Genomic DNA, 24470 nt, shown 5'->3' with positions numbered 1-24470 from the left:
CCATCCATCCATCATCCATCCATCCATCCATCATCCATCATCCATCCATCCATCCATCATCCATCCATCATCCATCCATCATCCATCCATCCATCATCCATCCATCATCCATCCATCCATCCATCCATCATCCATCCATCATCCATCCATCCATCCCACAGCCCTGCTTGACCTTCCCAGTTCTCCCAGCTCTGGGCACTGGTTTGTACTGGGGACAATGACAGCGCTGTGCCCCAAACTGGGACCCCAAACTTTGACTCAAACTGGGACCCCAAACTGGAACCCAAACTGGGAACCCAAACTGGGAACCCAAACTGGGAGCTGAAACTGAGACCTCAAACTGGGAATTCAAACTGGGACCCCAAACTGGGAACTCAAACCGGGATCCCAAACTGGGATCCTGAACTGGGACCCCAAACTGGGACCCCAAACTGGGAACTCAAACTGGGATCCTGAACTGGGACCCCAAACTGGGATCCCAAACTGGGAACTCAAACTGGGAACTCAAACTGGGACCTCAAACTGGGAACCGAAACTGTGACCACAAACTGGAACCCCAAACTGGGACCCCAAACTGGGAACTCAAACTGGGGCCCCAAACTGGAACCCCAAACTGGGACCCCAAACTGGGGTAACCCCGCCCCCCCGAGCTCCGGCGCCCCCAGCCCCCCTCCGCCCCTCCCCCATATCCAGGGGGTGTCCCCACCCCTCCGAATGTCCCCCCAGGTCCCCCCAGCCGTGCCACCTCGCCGTGTCCTTCCTGCCACCTCCGCTGTCACCTCCCGGAACATTTTGGGGCGCTCCTGGGTGACAGGGACACACCGGGGACTCTGTCCCCACCCGGGCGGGGGGGAGGTGACAAACGCGTCCCTCGAGGGGACAAACGCGACGGGAGGGGACAGATGGGGGCTGTTTTTGCTGGCGAGGGGACAGGCGGGTGACACCCGAGCCAAGGGCTGGCGCTCGGCCAGGTGACCCGGGCAGGAGCCACCCGCGGGTGGCCGCTGTTGACAGCAAACACGGTTGGGGACCGGAGCCACCCGGCTGGGGACAAAGGGAGGTGACATCGCAAGGAAGTGATTTCCAAACTGGCCGGCCCCGGCAGCGAAGGTCGCGAAGGACGCGCTTGGTGACAGCGGGGGCTTGGGGACAAGGTGACAGGGGGAGGGTCCGCCCCGCTGTGGCGGTGGCACGGTGCCAGGTGTCCCGATGTCGCCGTGGGATGGGGACACAGCGGGAAGGGACACCCGGGGCACCTCTGGGGTGTCACCGCAGGGTGGGGACACCTTCCCGGGTCCTTGTGGGGGCGGTGTCCAGGAGGGGACAGCCCCGCAATGTCCCCCTGTCCCCCCGAGGGACACGCGTGGCCCCTGTGCCACCCTGCCTGTCCCAGTGCCACTCACGTGTCCCTGTCACCCCTGCCTGTCCCAGTGCCACCCACCTGTCCCTGTCACCCCTGCCTGTCCCAGTGCCACCCCTCTGTCCCCTCCTGTCCCAGTGCCACTCACCTGTCCTTGTCCCTGTCCCCCTGCCAGCCCTCTGTCCCCTCCTGTCCCACTGCCACCCCTCTGTCCCTGCCACCCCTGCCTGTCCCAGTGCCACCCACCTGTCCCCTCGAGCCGATGTCACCCACCCATCCATCCCTGCCACCCCTGCCTGTCGCAGTGTCACCCCTTTGTCCCTTCCTGCCCCAGTGCCACCCCTCTGTCCCTGTCACCCCTGCTTGTCCCAGTGTCACCGCTCTGTCCCCTCCTGCTCCACTGCCACCCACGGGCTCCTGTTCGGTGTCACCCCCTGGTCCCTGCCACCACCACCGCTCTGCTCGGGGACAGAGGGATGTGTCCCCCCTTCCCCGGAGCCTCGGTGTCCCCTCAGTGTCCCCTCGGTGTCCCCTCAGTGTCCCCTCGGTGTCCCCTCGGTGTCCCCTCAGTGTCCCCTCGGTGTCCCCTCGGTGTCCCCTCAGTGTCCCCTCGGTGTCCCCTCGGTGTCCCCTCAGTGTCCCCTCGGTGTCCCCTCGGTGTCCCCTCGGTGTCCCCACTCACTCAGCCGCGGGTTGCTGTGGAAGTCTCGGGTCACGGCCAGCCCGTGCTCGCGCGCTGCCGCCAGCTCTGTCGCCGCTGTTGTCACCTTGGTGGCGGCCATGGTCCTGTCCCTGTCCCTGTCCCCGTCCCTGTCCCCGTCCCCGTCCCTGTCCCCGTCACGGTCGCACCCCGGGTTTTGTAGCCCCGGCCCGGCCCCCGCCGGTCCCGCCCCGCCCGCGACACCGGCGACACCCGCAGCAAAGTGACACCAGCGACACCGGCAACACAGGTGACACCGGCAGGAAAGGCGACACCAGCGACACAGGTGACACCGGAGACACAGGTGACACCAGCGACACCCGCAGCAAAGTGACACCGGCGACACCGGCAGCAAAAGCGACACCGGTGATACAGGTGGCACTGGCGACACAGCTGGCACTGGCGACACAGGTGACACAGGTGACACAGGTGACACAGGTGACACAGGTGACACAGGTGACACAGGTGGCCCCGTGTTGTCTGTAAACAGCCGGAGGGAGTGGCCGGAGCCGGGATGGGGGCAGGGAATGGGACAGGGACAGGTCTGGGGACAGGGACAGGTTTGGGGACAGGGACAGGTCTAGGGACAGGGACAGGGACAAGGACAGGGACAGTTTTGGGGATAGGGACAGGGACAGGTTTGGGGACAGGTTTGGACACAGATTTTGGGACAGGGATAGGTCTAGGGACAGGGACAGGTTTGGGGACAGGTTTGGGAACAGGGACAGGGACAGGTTTGGGGACAAGGACAGGTTTGGGGACAGGTTTGGGGACAGGGACAGGTTTGGGGACAGGTTTGGGGACAGGGACAGGGAAAGTTTTGGGGACAGGGACAGGTCTGGGGACAGGGAAAGGTTTGGGGACAGTGACAGGGACAGGTTTGGGGACAGGGACAGGGACAGGTTTGGGGACAGGGACAGGAACAGGTTTGGGGACAGGGACAGGGACAGGGACAGGGACAGGTTTGGGGACAGGTCTGGGGACAGGGACACGTTTGGGGACAGGAACAGGTTTGGGGACAGGTTTGGGGACAGGGACAGGGACAGGTTTGGGGACAGGGACAGGGACAGGTTTGGGGACAGGGACAGGTTTGGGGACAGGGACAGGGAAAGTTTTGGGGACAGGGACAGGGACAGGTTTGGGGACAGGGACAGGTTTGGGGACAGGGACAGGGACAGGTTTGGGGACAGGGACAGGTTTGGGGACAGGGACAGGTTTGGGGACAGTGACAGGGACAGGTTTGGGGACAGGGACAGGGACAGGTTTGGGGACAGGAACAGGTTTGGGGACAGGGACAGGGACAGGTTTGGGGACAGGGACAGGGACAGGTTTGGGGACAGGGATCAATGAGAGGTTCCCCCATCGGGGGCTCTGAGGACAGAGCAGAGCGGGCAGGGGTGGCCCTGGCGATGTCCCCGCGGTGTCACCCACGGGGCCGCTGCCACCCGGAGCCGGGATCGAGGCCACGGAGGAGGCGGGAGGAGGCAGGAAGTGACTTTTATTAACATTAAAAACCATAAAAACCCCGCATTTTCCCTTAAAATTGTCCCATCCAGATTTTCCCATCGGGAATCCCAGACTGGAGGAGCCCCCGGCACCGGGTGGGACAAACTGGGGATGTCCCCAAACTGTCCCCACCCCCCGCTCGGGGAGAAAGGAACTTCGGGAAAGCTCCGGATGACATTTGGGATTTTTGCGGGAGCGGCTTTTGGGGTGCAATGAGTAAAAAAAATCCCCAAAAAACCAGGGAATTCCCACAGATCCCTCGGGAAAATCCCAAAGGATATTCCCGCATCCCAAATTCCCAAATCCCAAACCTTTGTTTGTCCCGAAATGTCCCCAAATCCCATCCGGGCGCGGAGGTTGAGGGGTTTGGGGAAGGTCCAGAGGGTTCCTCCTGCCGAGCCCAGGAAATTTTGGGAATTCCAGGTTGGAAAATCCCCTCTGGAATGGGGAAGAGGGAAAAACAAAATCCAAGCGAGGCCCGGGGTGAGGTTGGGAATTCCAGAGGCTCCACCCGGATCGGGATGGGAGAGGAGGGATCGACATAAATGAAGGGATGAGGGCTCTGGAAAAATCCCAAATATCGCTGGAGCAATTCCAGGAGAATTCCAGGTTTGCGCCGGGGCTGGGGGGGACAAGCGGGATTGTCACCTGTCCCTTTCCCTGCCTCAGTTTCCCCGCCCGAGCTAAAACGCTCCAAAGGGAGCAGAGCAATAAATAAAAATTCCCGAAAAATCGGTGGGAGGGGGAATAAAAAAAAAAAAACCCAAAAATTTAAAAATGACGGAAAACTTATCATAAAATCATTTATTTTAAATATTTCCCTGCAAAATCCTGGGAATTGGCGGCTCCCCGGGGGATGTGTCCCCGTCAGGGAGCGGCAGCCCGGGGGTGGGGGGGGGGATGCTCGGTGTTAATGATCATTATTCATTAATTAATTAATCGACAGCAGCGGGGGGTTTGGGGGTGTGGGGGGAGCCCCCGGGGGAGGGGCTGGGGGTGGGGGAGGGGGCTGGGGGTGTCCCCCCCGCTCCTGTCACAGCCGTGTCCCCGCGGGAGGAGGGGGACAGCGCGGGGGGGAGGGGAGGGTGGCACTTCGGGGTGGCACCACAGGGTGTCCTGGACAAGGTGGTGGCACCTCAGGACACTTGAAGTGGTGCCACCTCTGCATGTCCTGGAAAGGTGGTGGCACCTCAGGACACCTGGCCAAGGTGGTGACACCGTGGGGTACCTGGTGATGCCACCACAGGTTGTCCTGGACAAGGTGGTGACACCTCAGGACACCTGGACAAGGTGGTGACACCTCAGGACACTTGAAGTGGTGCCACCTCTGCATGTCCTGGCAAGGTGGTGGCACCTCAGGACACCTGGAAAAGGTGGTGACACCGTGGGGTACCTGGTGATGCCACCACAGGTTGTCCTGGACCAGGTGGTGACACCCCAAAGTGTCCTGGACAAGGTGGTGACACCACAGGACACCCAAAGTGGTGCCACCTCTGCATGTGGTGACACCCCAGGACACTTGGACAAGGTGGTGACACCCTAGAATGTCCTGGACAAGGTGGTGACACCGTGGGGTACCTGGTGATGCCACCACAGAGTGTCTTGGACAAGGTGGTGACACCCCAGGACACTTGAAGTGCTGCCACCTCTGCATGTCCTGGCAAGGTGGTGACACCTCAGGGTGTCCTGGACAAGGTGGTGACACCCCAAGGTGGTGTCACCTCAAAGTGGTGACACCCCAGGACACCCGGGCAAGGTGGTGCCACCTCTGCATGCACTGGAAAGGTGGTGACGCCCCACGAAGTCCTGGACAAGGTGGTGACATCGTGGGGTACCTGGTGATGCCACCACAGAGTGTCCTGGACAAGGTGGTGAAACCCCGGGGTGACAATGCCATCGCAGGATGACAAGGTGGTGGCACTGCAGGGTGTCCTGGACAAGGTGGTGACACCCTGAGGTGTCCTGGACAAGGTGGTGACACCGTTGGGTACCTGGTGATGCCACCACAGAGTGTCCTGGACAAGGTGGTGACACCCCGGGGTGACAGTGCCATCACAGGATGACAAAGTGATGCCACCCCAGGACACCTGGACAAGGTGGTGACACCCCGGGGTGACAGTGCCATCACAGGATGACAAAGTGATGCCACCCCAGGACACCTGGACAAGGTGGTGACACCCCAAGTTGTCCTGGACAAGGTGGTGCCACCTCAGGGTGCTGCCACTCTCCCCAAGGGCCACGTCCTGCAAAGTCCCTGCTGTCCCCAACCCCGCGGGAAGCCACTGTCACCCTGGGGGGTGACACAGCAGCTCTGGGAAGGGACCTGGCTGTGACAGGGTGACACTGGGGGTGTGGCGGTGCCAGGGTGGCGCCACCGCGGTGCCACCCCAGAGCGGGTTTGAGGTGCCACTGTCCCTGCTGTCCCCTGGCGGGGTTGGGACACCTCGGGGGGGTCCCTGGGGGGTTTGTCAGGGTGGGGCGGCCCCAAAAGGGAGCGCGGGGAGGTTTTTGGGGTCTGCAGGAGCCTGGGGGTGTCCCAGGGGTGGCTTGTCCCCATCGCGGGGACAACCGGCGGGGTTGGGGACATCACCCAGGCCACCGGAGCCACCCTCGGAGGACAAACCCCCCCCCCCCCCCCTCCCCCTCCCCCAGCCAGGACCTCAGCCAGGACACGGCGCGGGCGGGGAAACTGAGGCACGGCGCTTCTCCGAGGCCACGGCGGGGACAGAATCTCGCGCTGTCCCTTTTGTCCCCCAGGGAAGGGGACACCCCCCTCCCCCCCCCAGGCTGCTCCTGCCCCCCGGAGCGGGGATTTGGTGACACAAAACCCGCCCCCGAGCCACCCCTGGGGGACACCCGAGGCTCCAGCACCGGGGAGCCGCCGTTCCCACGGCATGGAATTCCGGGAATTCCGGGAATTCCGGGAATTCCGGGCTGGGACAGCTCAGGATTGGGACGGGAGGGGAGTGAGGTGACGGTTTTTTGACACTTTGGGGTGGGGTCGGATGGGTTTTTTTTTGTTTCGGGGGTGGTTTTTAAGAGCTCGGCTTCTTGCTGGCTATAGAATTGTCCTTCCTCTCCAGCCGCGTGTAAGGCTCGAACGCGGACGCTCCCGCTCCGTAGGCACCGGGCAGATCGTGCGGGCTGCCCAGCAGCGGCCCCCCAAAACTCAGCGGCCTCCCCGGCAGCCGCGGCGACGACGAGGACGATGAGGATGAGGAGGAAGAGGCGAGAGAAGGGAGGTGCAGGCTGAAAGCCGGCGGTACCGGGGGGCTGCTGCCGCCCGCCAGCCCCGGGGACGCGGGGCCCGGCGTGGCCAGGCCGCTGCCGCTCCCCGCGGGGCTGGAACCGGGGGACAGCAGGCTCGGAGGGGCCGGCACGGACAGCAGGCGGCCTTGCTCCAGCAGCCGCAGGATGTTGCAGGTGGCGAAGGACTCGGAGGTGCCGGAGGAGCGTTTTTCAGAGTCTCTGCTCTGGTCCTTCTTCTGCTTCGTGCGGCGGTTCTGGAACCACACCTTGACCTGGGGAGGGGTGGGGGAGGACCGGGAGGGGAGGGAAAGGAAGGCACGGACGGAAAGAGAGCGCGGAGGGGCCGGGGAGAGAGAGGCGAGAGCCAGGAGAGAGCGAGAGATACGAGAGAGATGTATTAAAATAAACGGGCAAGCGAGATCCGCCCTCCGCCGCTTCCAGGGAAAACGGGAGAATTCCTGCCGGGACGGCAGGGTGGGAGCCCGGGAATGAGAGAAAAAGGGTGGGACTTGGAAAAGGAGCCCAGGGACGGGAGCCCGGGGATGGGAACCCAGGGATGGGAACCTGGGGATGGGAGCCCGGGGATGGGGATGCCGAACTCCCGTCCCCGGAATGGGATCCCGGGAATGGGATTCAGGACAGGAGCCCAGGAATGGGAGCCCAGGGATGGGATTCCAGGCTCCCCTCCTTGGGATGGGAGCCTGGGGATGGATCCCCATGTATGGGACTTGGGACAGGAGCCCAGGGATGGGAACCCAGGAATGGGGATCCCAGGCTCCTGTCCCTGGAATGGGATCCCGGGAATGGGATTCAGGACAGGAGCCCAGGAATGAGGATGCCAGGCTCCTGTCCTTGGGATGGGACCCCGGGAATGGGACGCCAGGAATGGGATTCAGGACAGGAGCCCAGGGATGGGAGCCCAGGGATGGGGATCCCAAGCTCCTGTCCCTGGGACGGGACCCCAGGAATGGGATTCAGGACAGGAGCCCATAGATGGGAACCCATGGATGGCACCCCAGGAATGGGATCCCAAGCTCCTGTCCCTGGGATGGGACCCTGGGAGTGGGATTCAGGACAGGAATCCATGGATGGCACCCCAGGAATGGGATCCCAAGCTCCTGTCCCTGGGATGGGACCATGGGAATGGGAGCACAAGGATGGAACTTGGAAAAGGAGTCCAGGAATGGGACTCGGGACAGGAACCCAGGGATGAGAACCCACGGATGGGAGCCCGGGAATGGGGATCCCAGGGGATGGGGATCCCAGGCTCCTGTCCCTGGAATGGGAGCCCAGGAATGGGATTCAGGAACAGGGACAGGAATCCAGGGATGGGAACCTGGGGATGGCTCCCCATGGATGGAATCCCAGGAATGGGGATCCCAGGCTCCTGTCCTTGGGATGGGACCCCTGGGATGGGACCCCAGGAATGAAAGCACAAAGATGGGATTTGGGACAGGAACCCAGGGATGGGAACCCACGGATGGGAGCCCGGGAATGGGGATCCCAGGGGATGGGGATCCCAGGCTCCTGTCCCTGGGATGGGAGCCCAGGAATGGGATTCAGGACAGAAGCCCATGGATGGAATCTCAGGAATGGGGATCCCAGGCTCCTGTCCCTGGGGTGGGAGTGGGGGATGGATCCCCATGGATGGGATTCAGAACAGGAGCCCATGGATGGGAACCCGTGGATGGGAGCCCAGGAATGGGAATCCCAGGACACCAGGAATGGGCACCCCAGGGATGGGATTCAGGACAGGAACCCAGAGATGGGACCCCAGGGATGGAACTCCGGGCACCCCAGGCTCCTGTCCCTGGGATGGGACCCCAGGAATGGGACCCCAGGGATGGGATTCCGGGCACCCCAGGCTCCTGTCCCCGGGATGGGACCCCAGGGATGGAATTCCGGGCACCCCAGGCTCCTGTCCCCGGGATGGGACCCCAGGAATGGAATTCTGGGGACCCCAGGCTCCTGTCCCTGGGATGGGACCCCAGGAATGGGACTTTGGGGTCGGGAAGGAGCCCAGAGCTCGTGCCGTGCTCGGCTCTCCCTGCGCTGTTTTTCCCGGGAATGCTGAGCTACGGGACAGGCTGGATTCTCCTCAACCCCAAACTGGTGTCCCCGGCTGTGACCCCTTCCCTGGCCGGGGCACAGGGTGACACGTGAGGGCACGGGGTGGCTTCTGGTGGCCCTGAATTCCTGGCTCCAGACCCAGCTGGGGACCCCTGGCCGAGGTCAGGAGGGAAGCCGGGCTGAGCCCCGCGGGATCCCCGCACCCCAAAACTGCCCCTGCCCAGCCCAGGGCCCCCCGCCCGCGGCTCCCGACCCCCCTAAACTCCCGCTCGGGAGTTCCCTCCCTCCTTCCCTCCCTCCCTGGCAGAGCAGAGGGGCAGGAGAGGCAGAGAGAGAGACAGAGAGAGGCGGGAGGGACGGACAGACGGACACGGAGGTGAGGGAAGGACACGGATGGGAAGACACTCGGGTTAGAGCGAGCCGGGAGCTCCCGGGCTCCTCCCGGAGGCACCGGCGGCTCCTTGGGGACCGGGGGAACACCGCGGGGACACCGAGGGGACATCGCCTCCCGCCACCGCCGGGCACTGCCAGCCCGCGCCTCCCCTCGGGGACGCGCACGACCCGCGCGGGGACATCGAGGCACTCACTGGCACCAGGCACGGCCGGGTCCCCAGGGCTGGGTCACCATGTCACCGACCCCAGGGCTGGGTCACCATGTCACCGACCCCAGGGTTGTGTCACCATGTCACCAACCCCAGGGCTGGGTCACCATGTCACCGACCCCAGAGTTGTCACCATGTCACCAACCCCAGGGCTGGGTCACCATGTCACCAACCCCAGGGTTGTGTCACCATGTCACCAACCCCAGGGCTGGGTCACCATGTCACCAACCCTAGAGTTGTCACCATCCCAGTGACTCCAGAGTTGTGTCACCATGCCATCAACCCCAGGGTAGTGTCACCATCCCACTGACCCCACTGGTCACTCTGCACTGACCACTGGGATGGTTTTGGGGATAGAACCTGGTCCCCAGGGCTGATGACCCCATGTCACCGACCCCACTGGTCACTCCATGCTGACCACTGAGATGGTTTTGGGGATAGAACCGGGTCCCCAGGGCTGATGTCCCCATGTCACTGACCCCAGGGCTGATGTCCTCATGTCACTGACCCCATTGGTCACTCTGTGCTGACCACTGGGATGGCTTTGGGGACAGTCCCATGGCCCCAGGGCTGTGTCCCCAACCCAGTGACCCCACTGGTCACTCCATGCTGACCACTGGGATGGTTTTGGGGACAGTCCCATGTCCCCAGGGCTGATGTCCCCATGTCACTGACCCTATTGGTCACTCCGTGCTGACCACTGGGATGGTTTTGGGGACAGTCCCATGTCCCCAGGGCTGATGTCCCATCACTGACCCCACTGGTCACTCTGCACTGACCACTGGGATAGTTTTGGGTGCAGTCCCATGTCCACAGACACGGTGACCGGACACAGAATTGTCCCATCTCCTGGAGCAGCCAAATCCAGGGAAATTCAGACCCCAAAGAGGACCCAGGCAGCCCCAAACCCCATCTAATTAGCGACACCTTAACGAAGATCCGGTGTGAATCCCTACAGGATGGACATTCCCAGCGCTCTCCGCTTCAAATATTCCCCATCCAGCAATTCAGGAGGAGCAGGAATTCCGGAAAATCCCTCAGTCCTTGAGGATGGGACGAGCCCAGGGATCAGGTTCAGGATCTCCAGCGCCATCCCTGAGCCCCAAACTGGGGGCTGCTCCAAAATCGAATTCCTTCCCAAACTCCCATCCAAACCTCCCTTTTCCCAGTGGGAAGCCATTCCCTGTGTCCTGCTCACTCCGTGCTCCCGCTCCCACGGGATTCCAGACGATCCTTGCTGACCTCACTGAGCTTTCCCAGATCCCTGGATCCCTGGAAGTGTCCGAGGCCAGGCTGGATGGAACTTGGAGCCGCCTGGGATGGTGGGAGGTGTCACAGCCGGAATGGGATGGGATTTAAGGTCCTTTCCCACCCAAACCATTCCATGTCTCCACCACGATCCCAACGCGGAATTCCGCTGCGGAACGGCGCCGCTGTGAAGAGGCGAAGAGGAGCCGTTCCCGGGAAGTTCCCCCATCCCGGATTCCCCTCTCCAGCTCCTCTCCGTGCCCAGACCCCAAAAGCGTCCCCTGAATCCCACGGGGTGGCCCCGGTGACATGGCGGGGGTGGCTGTGGCTGGAGTTTGTCCCCAGCCTGTCCCTGGCCAGCGGCTCCCTGTCCTTTTCAGCCTCCGTTATCCTCAACTTCCCGCCTGGATCCGATCGAGCCTTGACAGATCCATCAGAAATTCCCCTCCGGCCTCATCCCGCTCCATCCCCCCTCCACTCCTGCTCCTCCCACTCCGGAATCTTCCACGAATCCCACCGGAAACTTTCCCGAATGGGCTTTGGCGGGGATTTTCCTTCCCTAAAAAAAGAGGATTCGCTCCCCATCCACATCCCTGGGCCTGGTGGCGTGGCGGGGATGCCATTCCCAATTTTTCCCAGAGGAAAGGCAGAGAATATTCCCAGCGGGCACCACTCCAGCCCTCTGGAATATCGTGTTCATCCGTGGCAGGAAGGAGAGTGAGACCCAAGGCCATCCTTTTCCAAGGAAAACCGATTCCCAATTTTTTTTGCTCTGGGGACAGCAGGGCCATCCAGCTGGGAGGGAACGGGAATGAGGGGTTGGAATTCTGGGAATCTCCCCGGGCTGCTGGTGGCTCTAAATCCCGAACCCCACGTGTGACGTTCCGGTGGGGTCGCACCTGGATGCAGGGAAGCGCCTCTGGAAGCGCCCCGGGAAGGGGCACGGGAGGTGACACGAGCAGGGGACACTCGGGGGACGGGGAGGACGGAGCCGCGTGGAGGAACCGGCTCAGAAAAATTCTGGGAGAGGCAGCGCCGAGGCTGAGGCGTGAGGAGAGCGGGGATTCGTAAATCCCAGAATTCCGGAATGGTTGGGGATGGGAGGGACCTTAAATCCCACCCCATTCCATGGGCAGGGACAGCTCCCAGGATCCCAGGTGGATCCAATCCCGATGTCCAACCCGGCCCTGGGCATTCCCAGGGATCCAGGGATCCACAGGAAATCTGGGAATTGCAGCCCAGGCAGGAATTCCTTGCCAAGATCCCAGCCCAATCTCCCCTTTCCCACTGGAAGCCATTCCCTGGCTCCTGTCCCTGCAGCCCTTTCCCAAATTCCGGCTGTCCTGGAGCTCCTTTAGGGACTCTGAGGATTCCCTGGATTTCTCCCTTCTCCAGGGGAACATTCCCAGCATTCCCAAGAAAATGGGAACATGGGGAAAAAGGTATCACGGCACAGAGACCTCAAAGGGCTGGGGAAGGGTCTGTGGGGAGCTACAAAATCGTGTAAAATGTTAAATAATGGGAAATTAAATATAAATAAAATTATATATATATATATACATTATTTATAGTATCTAAATATATTGTTATTATTTTATATTTAATTGCATCTTTATGTTTTCTAGATTAAATTTAATTGCATCTTTATGTTTTTGTTTTCCATCATATATTAAATATTCTATCGTTCAGATATTTTATATTAATTTCTACCTATGGTAATAGCTATTGTTAATATAAAATTATAAAAAATATAATATTTTATAATTATAATGTATATTTTTTAGGTTTTGAATTATATATTTTTAGATTATCTATTTATATATTGTGATATTGATATTGATGGGTTTCCAACATGTTATTTTATTTTATTTTATTTTATTTTATTTTATTTTATTTTATTTTATTTTATTTTATTTTATTTTATTTTATTTTATTTTATTTTATTTTATATTTTTTTATGTTTTTTTAAAAATTGAATTTTTAAAATTTAATTTAAATTAATTTAATTGTATGATTCCATTTTCTTCTATTTCATTTTTAGTATTCTCTTCTGCTTTATTTTATTTTGTTCTCTCCTACTCTTTTTTATGATTCTATTTTATTTTTCCATCTTTTATTCCATTCCATTCCTTTTCCCTGATACAATTTTATATTTTTTACAAAATATTTATAAAATTCTTTATATTTTACATTTTACATTTTACATTTTCTTTTTTCTATTTTCTATGTTATATTTTATATTTTAATTTTATATATTATATTTTATATTTTATATTTTACATTTTACATTTTATATATTTTATATTTTATATTTTCATTTTACAGTTTCTAGATTCTAGTTAATAGTCAACACTTCATATTTTATATTTTATATTTTTTATTGTATATTCTATAGTCTATATATTATATTCTATATTCTAAATATTTTATATTTTATATTTTAAATATTTTATATTTTATATTTTCATTTTACGGTTTCTAGATTCTAGTTTATAGTTAATAGTCGACATTTAATATTTTATATTTAACATGTTATATTTCATATTTTTATTTCATATTTAATTTTATAATATTCCATATTTTTAATTTTTATTTTTTTAAAACTTCGCTTAATTTAATTTTACATTTTATTTTACAGCATTTTACATTTTATTTTTATATATTTATATTTATATTTATATTTATATTTATATTTATATTTATATTTATATTTATATTTATATTTATATTTATATTTATTTTATTTTCACATCCCACTCCCTATTCCATGAATCCCCGCGATCCCCCTGGATTTCTCCCCCTCCCGCGGATCCTTTCCCGAAGGATTCATCCCTTTGACTCCGGGAAGGCACTCGGAATGTCATCCCAAATGTCACCGCGCTCGGAACGCCGCAGCCCGCGCTCCGGGGAGTTCCGATCCAGCCGCCATCCGAGGGGACGGATGCGCTTCCCGAGCCTTGGGATGGGGTCATCCATCATCCCGATTCCCTGATCCCAGCAGGGCCTGGGGAGCAGGGCGGGAGTGAAAACGGGAATAAACGTGGGAATCAAAATGGGAATAAACATGGGAATAAACATGGGAATCAAAATGGGAATAAACATGGGAATAAACATGGGAATAAAAAAGGGAATAAACATGGGAATAAAAATGGGAATAAACATGGGAATCAAAATGGGAATCAAAATGGGAATAAACATGGGAATCAAAATGGGAATAAAAATGGGAATCAAAATGGGAATAAACATGGGAATAAACATGGGAATCAAAATGGGAATAAACATGGGAATCAAAATGGGAATAAAAATGGGAATAAAAATGGGAATAAACATGGGAATAAACATGGGAATCAAAATGGGAATAAACATGGGAATAAACATGGGAATAAACATGGGAATCAAAATGGGAATAAAAATGGGAATCAAAATGGAAATAAACATGGGAATCAAAATGGGAATCAAAATGGGAATCAAAATGGGAATCAAAATGGGAATAAAAATGGGAATAAACATGGGAATAAACATGGGAATCAAAATGGGAATCAAAATGGGAATAAACATGGGAATAAAAATGGGAATAAAAATGGGAATAAACATGGGAATAAACATGGGAATCAAAATGGGAATCAAAATGGGAACAAAAATGGGAATAAACATGGGAATAAACATGGGAATCAAAATGGGAATAAAAATGGGAATAAAAACAGGAATAAAAATGGGAATAAACATGGGAATCAAAATGGGAATAAACATGGGAATAAAAATGGTAATAAACATGGGAATAAACATGGCAATAAAAATGGGAATCAAAATGGGAATAAAAATGGGAATAAAAACAGGAATAAAAATGGGAATAAGAATAGGAATAAACATGGCAATAAAAATGGGAATAAAAATGGGAATAAACAGGGGAATAAAAACAGGAATAAAAATGGGAATAAGAATGGGAATAAAAATGGGAACACTGCATTATCCAGAGCTGAAGGAATCATCCAGAGCCCACGATGTTGGCTCCATCCCAGTTTTCCATGGCTGTTGGCACCGGGATGGAGCCCACGAGGGGTTGGATCTCTGGAATCCCGTGCCATGACCTCGGAGAGCGTCGTATCCCGGGATTCCTTCTCTGGAGATGTGGAGCTGCTGCTCCCATCCCTGCTCTTCCCCAAGCACTTCCAAGGAATTATTCCCAAGAAGGGAATCCCGATGGAAACCCCTTATCTGGGAAAGCAAAGGGTGGGAGTTCGTCATTCCATGGATCTCAGAGATCCTGGGATTTGTGCAGGTTTTTCACCTGGTAACTTCCCATCCATCCATCCATCCATCCATCCATCCATCCATCCATCCATCATCCATCATCCATCCATCCATCATCCATCCATCATCCATCCATCATCCATCCATCATCCATCATCCATCCATCATCCATCATCCATCCATCATCCATCCATCATCCATCCATCCATCATCCATCCATCATCCATCCATCATCCATCATCCATCCATCATCCATCATCCATCCATCATCCATCCATCATCCATCATCAATCCATCCATCCATCATCCATCATCCATCCATCATCCATCCATCATCCATCATCCATCCATCCATCATCCATCCATCATCCATCCATCATCCATCCATCCATCCATCATCCATCATCCATCCATCATCCATCATCCATCCATCCATCCATCATCCATCATCCATCCATCCATCCATCCATCCATCATCCATCCATCCATCCATCCATCCATCCATCCATCCATCATCCATCATCCATCCATCCATCCATCATCCATCATCCATCCATCATCCATCCATCCATCATCCATCCATCCATCATCCATCATCCATCCATCCATCCATCATCCATCCCTCCATCCATCCATCCATCATCCATCATCCATCCATCCATCCATCATCCATCCATCATCCATCCATCCATCCATCATCCATCCATCCATCCATCATCCATCCATCATCCATCCATCATCCATCCATCATCCATCATCCATCCATCATCCATCCCTCATCCATCATCCATCCATCATCCATCCATCATCCATCATCCATCATCCATCCATCATCCATCCATCATCCATCCATCCATCATCCATCCATCATCCATCCATCCATCCATCATCCATCCATCATCCATCCATCCATCCATCCATCCATCCATCCATCATCCATCCATCATCCATCCATCCATCCATCATCCATCCATCCATCCATCCATCCATCCATCCATCCATCCATCATCCATTCATCATCCATCCATCCATCATCCATCCATCACCCATCCATCCATCATCCATCATCCATCATCCATCCATCATCCATCCATCCATCATCCATCCATCATCCATCCATCCATCCATCCATCATCCATCATCCATCCATCCATCCATCCATCCATCCATCCATCCATCATCCATCCATCATCCATCCATCCATCCATCATCCATCATCCATCATCCATCATCCATCCATCATCCATCCATCCATCATCCATCCATCATCCATCCATCCATCCATCCATCCATCCATCATCCCTCCATCCATCATCCATCCATCCTTCCATCATCCATCATCCATCCATCATCCATCCATCATCCATCCATCCATCCATCCATCCATCCATCCATCATCCATCCATCCATCCATCCATCATCCATCCATCCATCCATCCATCTATCCATCCATCATCCATCCATCATCCATCCATCCATCCATCATCCATCCATCATCCATCCATCATCCATCATCCATCCATCCATCATCCATCCATCCCATCATCCATCATCCATCCATCCATCCATCCATCCATCCATCCATCCATCATCCATCCCAAAGCACTACACTGACAGGACCGGAAGTGCGCTCCTCTCATTACATCTCCCATTTTCCATCCTCATCCTCTGCTTCCTGCCGCGTTGGGGCCGAGCCGCATTTGGAATCTCTCCTGACCGGAATCCCAAACCCCCATCCCTGCCCGGGCAGATCCCAGGAATATCAACACCACTCTCCACTGCTCCCGCATTCCCTAAAAACCTCAATTCATCCTCCAAACCGGACAATCCCGGCCGCGCTGCGCGACTCCGGGGCCGTGTTTGGGGTTTTTAGCTTGGTTTGTTTTGGGCGGCCCTGCCCTGGCGCTGACCCCGGCGCCGTCACGCGCTGCCGGCACACGTGAGGCCCCCGGCTCTGCCATCCCGCGCTATTCCTGGCTGCCGAGCGGGAATTGGCCGGGATTAGCTCCCGACCTCCGGCAGCTGATGCCCCGTGGGAGCCTGCGCTCCGGCATCATCCTGCTCCACCCTCCTCCTCCTCCTTTTCCTCCTTTTCCTTTTTTTCCCTTTTTTCCCCTCCTCTTTCTCCTCTCTCTGGCTCCGCTGGCGCTCGGATCCCGGATCCCGGTGTTGTTTAATCCATCAGGATCGCTGCCCGAACCCGCGGGTTTCGTAACGGCGGCTCCGTGACCTTTCCGCCTCTCCCTGTGCCGAGCGGGGATGGATTCATCCCTCGGCCGCCATTCCAGAGCATCCCAACCATTCCAAAACCTCCGCCACGGCCTTCGGGAATGCGTTGCCGGAATTGTCCCTGACCCTCATCCGGGAGCCCATTCCCAGCACAGCCCCTTTCCTGCTGCTGATCCAAAATTCCAGCTGGAAGCCAGACTTGTGTCTGGCTCCTGCTCCAAAATTCCGGGTATTCCCAGCTTTGAGGCCAGGGAACCTCGCGGGTGCTCTGGCGCCGATTAGAAATGGAAAATTTGGAGATGCTGGCGAAGTTGGAAGGGAATTCCCCAATTTTTGGGGGTTTTGGGAACCAACCACCCTGGCAGGGAGACCCTCCATGAAATCCCGGGAATCTAGCAGGCACCCGTGGGTGGGAATTCCAGCCCCAGCATCGGGATCAATTCCAAGACTCACAAAAACCATCACCAAACCCAAATCCCATCGTTTTCTCAGGAAAACATTTAAATTACATCCACCTGGAGGATTCTGGGATTACTCTGGGAAAACTCAGTTCAGCTTCATCGGGAATGAAAACTTTCCATCAGAAATTCTGAAATCCTGGGATTTTATTTGTTTTTTTGGGAGGGGGGGAGGGGGGTATGTGTGGGGGGGAGGATTTTAAATCCTTAATGACAAAAATCTCCATGAATTATTCCCATTTTCCCCCCACCAATCATTTAACTCCCAACTCGGAGAATTCCAGGAGCACCCGGAAATTCTGACATCCCAAATATCCAACTCACCCATCCCACAGCAAACCCCAATTTCCCCGCTCCCCTTTTTAGGAACGCTCCCCAAAAATCCTGAATTGATCCCTCCCCAAGCCAGGATTTTGGGATCCCGAGGCTGGAATTCCGGAGTCTCCCGGGGCTGTGCCACCACGGTGTCCCTGGATTTATTGTCCCCCCCCCCGCCCCCGATCCCGCTGGGATTAGTGGGGCCACGTGAGCTGGGTTTGCTCCAGGAACGCGCTCTGACGCAAGCTGGGATGCGGGAACGGGATCCAGCACCTGCTGGAGGTGCCCAAGTCCCGGGAATCTCTGGTATTTGGGAATTTGGGAATGCCAGGTACCGGAATTTAGGATCCCCCTCTTTTCCGGCATCCAGGTGTGACCCGATCCCGTTAAATGTGGGATGGCTCTGATGTTTCCCGCCGCCACCTATTCCCAAGGATTTGGCAGCCGTGGGATGCTGTTTCCAGATCCTCTGGAATAGCCCAGATCCCTCCTGGAACTGGGTCAAGGAGGTGATGCAGGAAAACACGGTGGGAGAGTTCATCCCATCCCAAAAAATCCCTGGCAGAAGGGATGGATGAATGGATGGATGGATGGATGGATGGATGGATGGATGGATGGATGATGGATGGATGGATGGATGGATGGATGGATGGATGGATGATGGATGATGGATGATGGATGATGGATGGATGGATGATGGATGATGGATGATGGATGGATGGATGATGGATGGATGATGGATGGATGATGGATGATGGATGGATGAATGGATGGATGGATGGATGGATGGATGGATGGATGGATGATGGATGATGGATGATGGATGATGGATGATGGATGGATGGATGGATGGATGATGGATGGATGATGGATGGATGATGGATGGATGGATGACGGATGGATGGATGGATGATGGATGGATGGATGGATGGATGATGGATGGATGATGGATGGATGATGGATGATGGATGGATGATGGATGGATGATGGATGATGGATGATGGATGGATGATGGATGGATGATGGATGGATAGATGATGGATGGATGGATGGATGGATGGATGGATGGATGGATGGATGGATGATGGATGGATGATGGATGATGGATGATGGATGGATAATGGATGGATGGATGGATGGATGATGGATGGATGGATGGATGATGAATGATGGATGGATGGATGGATGATGGATGGATGATGGATGATGGATAGATGGATGATGGATGGATGATGGATGGATGGATGGATGGATGGATGATGGATGGATGATGGATGGATGATGGATGATGGATGATGGATGATGGATGATGGATGATGGATGGATGGATGGATGGATGGATGATGGATGGATGATGGATGGATGATGGATGGATGGATGGATGGATGGATGATGGATGATGGATGGATGGATGGATGGATGGATGGAAGGATGGATGGATGATGGATGATGGATGATGGATGGATGGATGATGGATGATGGATGGATGATGGATGATGGATGGATGATGGATGGATGATGGATGGATGATGGATGGATGATGGATGGATGGATGATGGATGGATGATGGATGGATGATGGATGGATGATGGATGGATGGATGATGGATGGATGGATGATGGATGATGGATGGATGATGGATGGATGGATGATGGATGGATGATGGATGGATGATGGATGATGGATGGATGGATGGATGATGGATGATGGATGGATGGATGGATGGATGGATGGATGATGGATGGAGGCCTCCTCTGGAAAGAGCAACCAAATCCCAGAATTCCGGAATGGTTTGGGTTGGGAAGGACCTCAGAGCGTTTTTCCCGAGGGAAGGGACTCCTCCCACGATCCCAGGTGGATCCAAGCCCCAACAAATCCCTGGAGACTCCTGAATTTCAGCACTGGGATCCCAAAAAAACCAGCTGGGTGGGGGGGATCAACTCTGGATTTTTGGGGAGCGTTCCTAAAAAGGGGACTGGGGAAATTGGGGTTTGCTGTGGGATGGCTGAGTTGGATTTTTGGGACGCCAAAATTTCCGTGTGCTTCTGGAATTCTCCAAGCTGGGAGTTAAATGATCCCACATTTCCAGGGATCCAGGGGTAGCAAATCTGGGAATTCCAGCCCAGCCAGGAATTCCTTCCCAAGATCCCAACCCCGCCCTTTGGAAGTTCCGAAATCACCTGGGGTGGATCCCGATGCTTCCACCGTGTCCCGGTCCGGAGGGAAACGGGAACCACGGCGTTTTTTGGGCTCCCAGCTCTTCCCATCCTGATCTTTCCTGCTCTTTTTTTGTTCCCAGGAGAGGAAAAGCCGTGGCAGCCCCGGCCCCTGTCCCCTCCGTCTGTCCCTGCGGGGACCGGGAGCCGTTAACGAGCCGAGGTGATTAATTTTTAACGGCCTCCCCTTAATTGCCGGGCTATAAATAGACCTTCCCAGCCTTCCTCGGCCTTTCCCAGATGTTCCGCTCCACGTTGGGAATCCCGGGATGCTCCGGGGAGGGGTGTGGGGCCACCTGGTGGCCCAGGAGTTGTCCCTAAGAAGGTCTGGATGGAGCCCAAGGGGACACCAGGAGAATTCCATGGATTTGCCAGCAGCCAGGCAGAAATCATGGAATTATGGGATCATTTAGGATGGAAAAATCCCTGGGAACTCCTGAATACAGGCACTCCTCCCAGCACTGCCAAGGCCACTGCCGCATCCATGGGGCTGGGAAATCCCCCCAGGAATGGGGATCCACCCCAGGCCTGGGCAGCTGGAAAACCCTTTCCATGCAGGAATATTCCCAAAAATCCAACCTAAACCTTCCTGGGCACAATTCGGGATTGTCCCGAGCGTCAGCTCCCTGTCCTGGCCCTAAGAAAAGCTGGAAAACACCGGGATCACCTGAGCCTGGCATTGAACTCCTGATCCCAAGAGCAAATCCTTTCTTCCCATCCCATCCCATCCCATCCCATCCCATCCCATCCCGTGAGGGATTTATGGGAATTCCACCCCCTCTGCTCTCCCCCCTCTGCCTGGGATTTTCCATCCCATAATGACACTGGAAAGGGGCACTTTTCCCTTCAGAATTCCAGCTGGTTTTCCCAAAAAAAGGCCGGATCCATGGATATGAGCTGCCCTCGGGATTTGGGATGGGTTTGGGATGCCCCCTCCACTTCCCAGCTCATCCCGAGGACCTCGGAGCTCACCTCGGCCTCTCCGTGGGAATATTCCCCCATGGAAACATTCCTCAGGTTAATTAAACCGGTTGAACTTTAATTGTACCCGTGGATTAATTGGGAAAAGCGGGGACGTGGATCCCGGGAGGGAGGAGGAATTCCCTGGATGGGTGGAAGCAACTTTGCCTGAGCAGGATCGGCTCCGAAATTCCCTCCCGCTCTCCCGGCTGATCCCTCTCTCCTCTGGGTGATCCCTGCTCTCCCTGGATGATCCCACCCTCCCTTCCTGGTGATTCCCATCTTTCCATGGTGATTCCCATCTCTCCTGAGTGATTCCCATCATTTCTGAGTGATTCCCATCTCTCCTGAGCGATTCCCATCTTTCTGGAGCGATTCCCATCATTTCTGAGTGATTCCCATCTTTCCTGAGTGATTCCCATCTCTCCTGAGTGATTCCCATCTCTCCTGGGTGATTCCCATCTTTCCTGGGTGATTCCCATCTCTCCTGGGTGATTCCCATCTCTCCTGGGAGATTCCCATCTTTCCTGAGCAATTCCCATCATTTCTGGGTGATCCCATCCTCACTCCTAGCTGATTCCCATTTTTCTGGGCTGATCCCACTCTTCCCCAGGTGATTTTCCTTCTCCCCTGAGAAATCCCAGCTCTCCCTGGATGATCCCACCCTCCCTTCCCGGAAATTCCCATTTCTCCTGGGCGATCCCTGTTCTCCCCGGATGATCCCACCCTCCCTTCCCGGAAATTCCCATTTCTCCTGAGCGATCCCTGTTCTCCCTGGACGATCCCACCCTCCCTTCCCGGAAATTCCCATTTCTCCTGAGCGATCCCTGTTCTCCCTGGACGATCCCACCCTCCCTTCCCGGAAATTCCCATTTCTCCTGAGCGATCCCTGTTCTCCCTGGACGATCCCACCCTCCCTTCCCGGAAATTCCCATTTCTCCTGAGCGATCCCTGTTCTCCCTGGACGATCCCACCCTCCCTTCCCGGAAATTCCCATTTCTCCTGAGCGATCCCTGTTCTCCCTGGACGATCCCACCCTCACTCCTGGGTGATTCCCATTTTCCCTGGGCTGATCCCACTCTCCCCTGGGCGATCCCTGGATCATCTCACTTTCACTCCCGGCTGATTCCCATCTCTTTTGGGGTGATCCCTCCTCTCCGCTGGGCGATTCCCGTCTCCCCTGGACGATCCCACCCTCACTCCTGGATGATTCCCGTTTTCCCTGGCAGATCCCTCCTCTCCTCCCAGCCCTTCCCTCTCTCCCATCCTGATCCCCCATTCCCACAGCAGGACTCAGAGCCAAAAAAATTCCCAAATCCCGCATTCCCCAACCCAGCCAAGCACCGGGATCAGCCGCCAGGAAAGCAAAACCAGACCCTAAATCCCATTTTTTTTTTTCTTTTTTCCCCTATTTCCAGCAGGATTTCTGCAAGATCCCAGCCCCGCCCCCGGGAATTCCAGCCGCGATCACACCGTGTCTCTTCCCATCTCGTCACATTCCCTCCTCGCCGGGATGAATCATCCTTCTCCCCCCACTCCTTTCCCAAACATCCACAAAAAAAAAAAAATCCCAGCCCTGGTGGCCCCTTTTCCTTCAGGGTTCCCGTCGCATCCACAGGGAAAAGTCAGGAGCAGCTTCCTGGTCTTGGAATTAAAATCCGACCCAGGGAGGGGCTGGAAAAAATCTGTTCCCCATCCCAAAAAAAAAACCAGAGCCAGGAGATGCTGCTGGTTGGGATCCACCACCAAAATTCCCAAAATTCTGGGAGCTGCTCTGGGAATGAATCACCAGAAACACCCAAAATCCTGGGATTGCTGCAAAAAATTGGGTTTATCCCTGTTTGGAGGGGCTGGCGGGGACTTTTCCCTCTCCAGGCCACATCCAGGTGGGATCAGCACCTTCCAGATCCAAAGTGGGCTTGGAAAACTCGGTTTAAACCTCTTGGAATTCCTGAGGAAAACATCCTGGCCGCGAGAAAAAAACAGGAATTGGGAAAAGGGGAGTGCGAAACCGTCCCAAAATCCCAGAATTTGGGAATTCTGGGTGGCTGGGGGGAAAAAATCAGGCGGGGGAGGGGGAGCCGGGAAGGTTCTGGGATCTGGGAAGGAAAACGGGTGTGAAAAGCAGGGAAAGGAATTTAAGGAGACAGGGATGAGGGAGGGAAGAGGGAGAGCGGAGGAGAAGCGACAGCGGCCGGCCCAAGGGGTGGGAATTTTCTCACCCAGGGATGGAGGCGGCGGCGGGAAAAGATGGGAATTTCATCCCTAAGGAAAGGCTGTGACCTCCTCCCAGCCCCGGCACCCTGCTGGGCACGTCCTGCCCTGGCCAGGGGAAAAAGGCTGGAAGTGGGAAGGGGGAATTGGGAAGGGGGAATTGGGAAGGGGGATTTGGGAAGGGGGATTTGGGAAGGGGGAATTGGGAAGGGGGATTTGGGAAGGGGGATTTGGGGAGTGAGATTTTGGAAGGGAGATTTTGGAAGAGGGATCCTGGGAAGAGGGATCCTGGGAAGGGGGATTTGGGAAAGGGGAATTTGGGAAGGGGATTCGGGAAGTGGGAATTTGGGAATGGGAATTTGGGAAGGGAGATTTGGGGAGAGGGAATTGGGAAGGGGGATTTGGGAAGGGTGAATTGGGAATGGGGATTTGGGAAAGGGGATTTGGGAAAGGGGAATTTGGGAAGGGGGATTTGGGAAGGGGGATTTGGGAAGGGGTAATTGAGAAGGGGGAATTGGGAAAGGGGATTTGGGAAGGGGAATTTGGGAGAGGGAATTGGGAGGGGGATTTGGGAAGTGGGAATTTGGGAATGGGGATTTGGGAATGAGGATTTGGCAATGGGGATTTGGCAATGGGGATTTGGGAAGAGAGATTTGGAAGGGGGATTTGGGAAAGGGGAATTTGGGAAGGGGGATTTGGGAATGGGGATTTGGGAAGGGGGATTTGGGAAAGGGGATTTGGGAAGGGGGATTCGGGAAGTGGGAATTTAGGAATGGGGATTTGGGAAGAGAGATTTGGAAGGGGGATTTGGGAAGGGGAATTGGGAAGACAGAATTGGGAAGGGGGATTTGGGAAGGGGGAATTGGGAAGAAGGAATTGGGAAAAGGGATCCTGGGAAGAGGGATTTGGGAAGAGCGATCCTGGGAGGGGGAATTTGGGAAGGGGGATTTTGGAAGAGGGATCCTGGGAATGGGGATTTGGGCATGGGGATGCTGGGAATGGGGATTTGGGAAGGGGGAATTTGGGAAGGGGGAATTTGGGAAGAAGGACCCCATGCCGGGGACACACAGCTTGTCCCCTGGTCACAGC

The 24470-nt window shown here is 54.8% G+C and overlaps 2 protein-coding genes across 5 annotated transcripts in view; both read right to left on the bottom strand.

Moving 5' to 3' along the window:
- Positions 1 to 2166, bottom strand: part of ATP6V1B1 (ATPase H+ transporting V1 subunit B1) — a 31095-nt gene extending 28929 nt beyond the window's left edge. Inside the window, exon 1 of the mRNA XM_086889577.1 lies at positions 2043 to 2166. Within this exon, the coding sequence (XP_086745703.1) occupies positions 2043 to 2142 (100 nt within the window). The 5' untranslated portion in view covers positions 2143 to 2166. The remainder of the gene's footprint in view (positions 1 to 2042) is intronic.
- A 2426-nt stretch (positions 2167 to 4592) lies between these two features.
- VAX2 (ventral anterior homeobox 2) overlaps positions 4593 to 24470 on the bottom strand; it is a 28459-nt gene continuing 8581 nt past the window's right edge. For 2 of the 4 annotated variants that reach the window (XM_086889575.1, XM_086889574.1), the window contains one exon: positions 4593 to 7087. In XM_086889575.1, coding sequence (XP_086745701.1) covers positions 6602 to 7087 — 486 coding nt within the window. In that variant the 3' untranslated portion in view covers positions 4593 to 6601. The remainder of the gene's footprint in view (positions 7088 to 24470) is intronic. The other 2 variants (XR_015286923.1, XM_086889576.1) reach the window with 2 other exon arrangements.

Source organism: Cyanistes caeruleus, chromosome 5 (genome assembly GCF_971803275.1).
Source record: "Cyanistes caeruleus chromosome 5, bCyaCae1.hap1.1, whole genome shotgun sequence".
In the NCBI taxonomy this organism is placed as follows: Eukaryota; Metazoa; Chordata; class Aves; order Passeriformes; family Paridae; genus Cyanistes; species Cyanistes caeruleus.
Note: the sequence above shows the minus strand (reverse complement) of the source record. Positions and strands in the feature narration are given on the sequence as shown.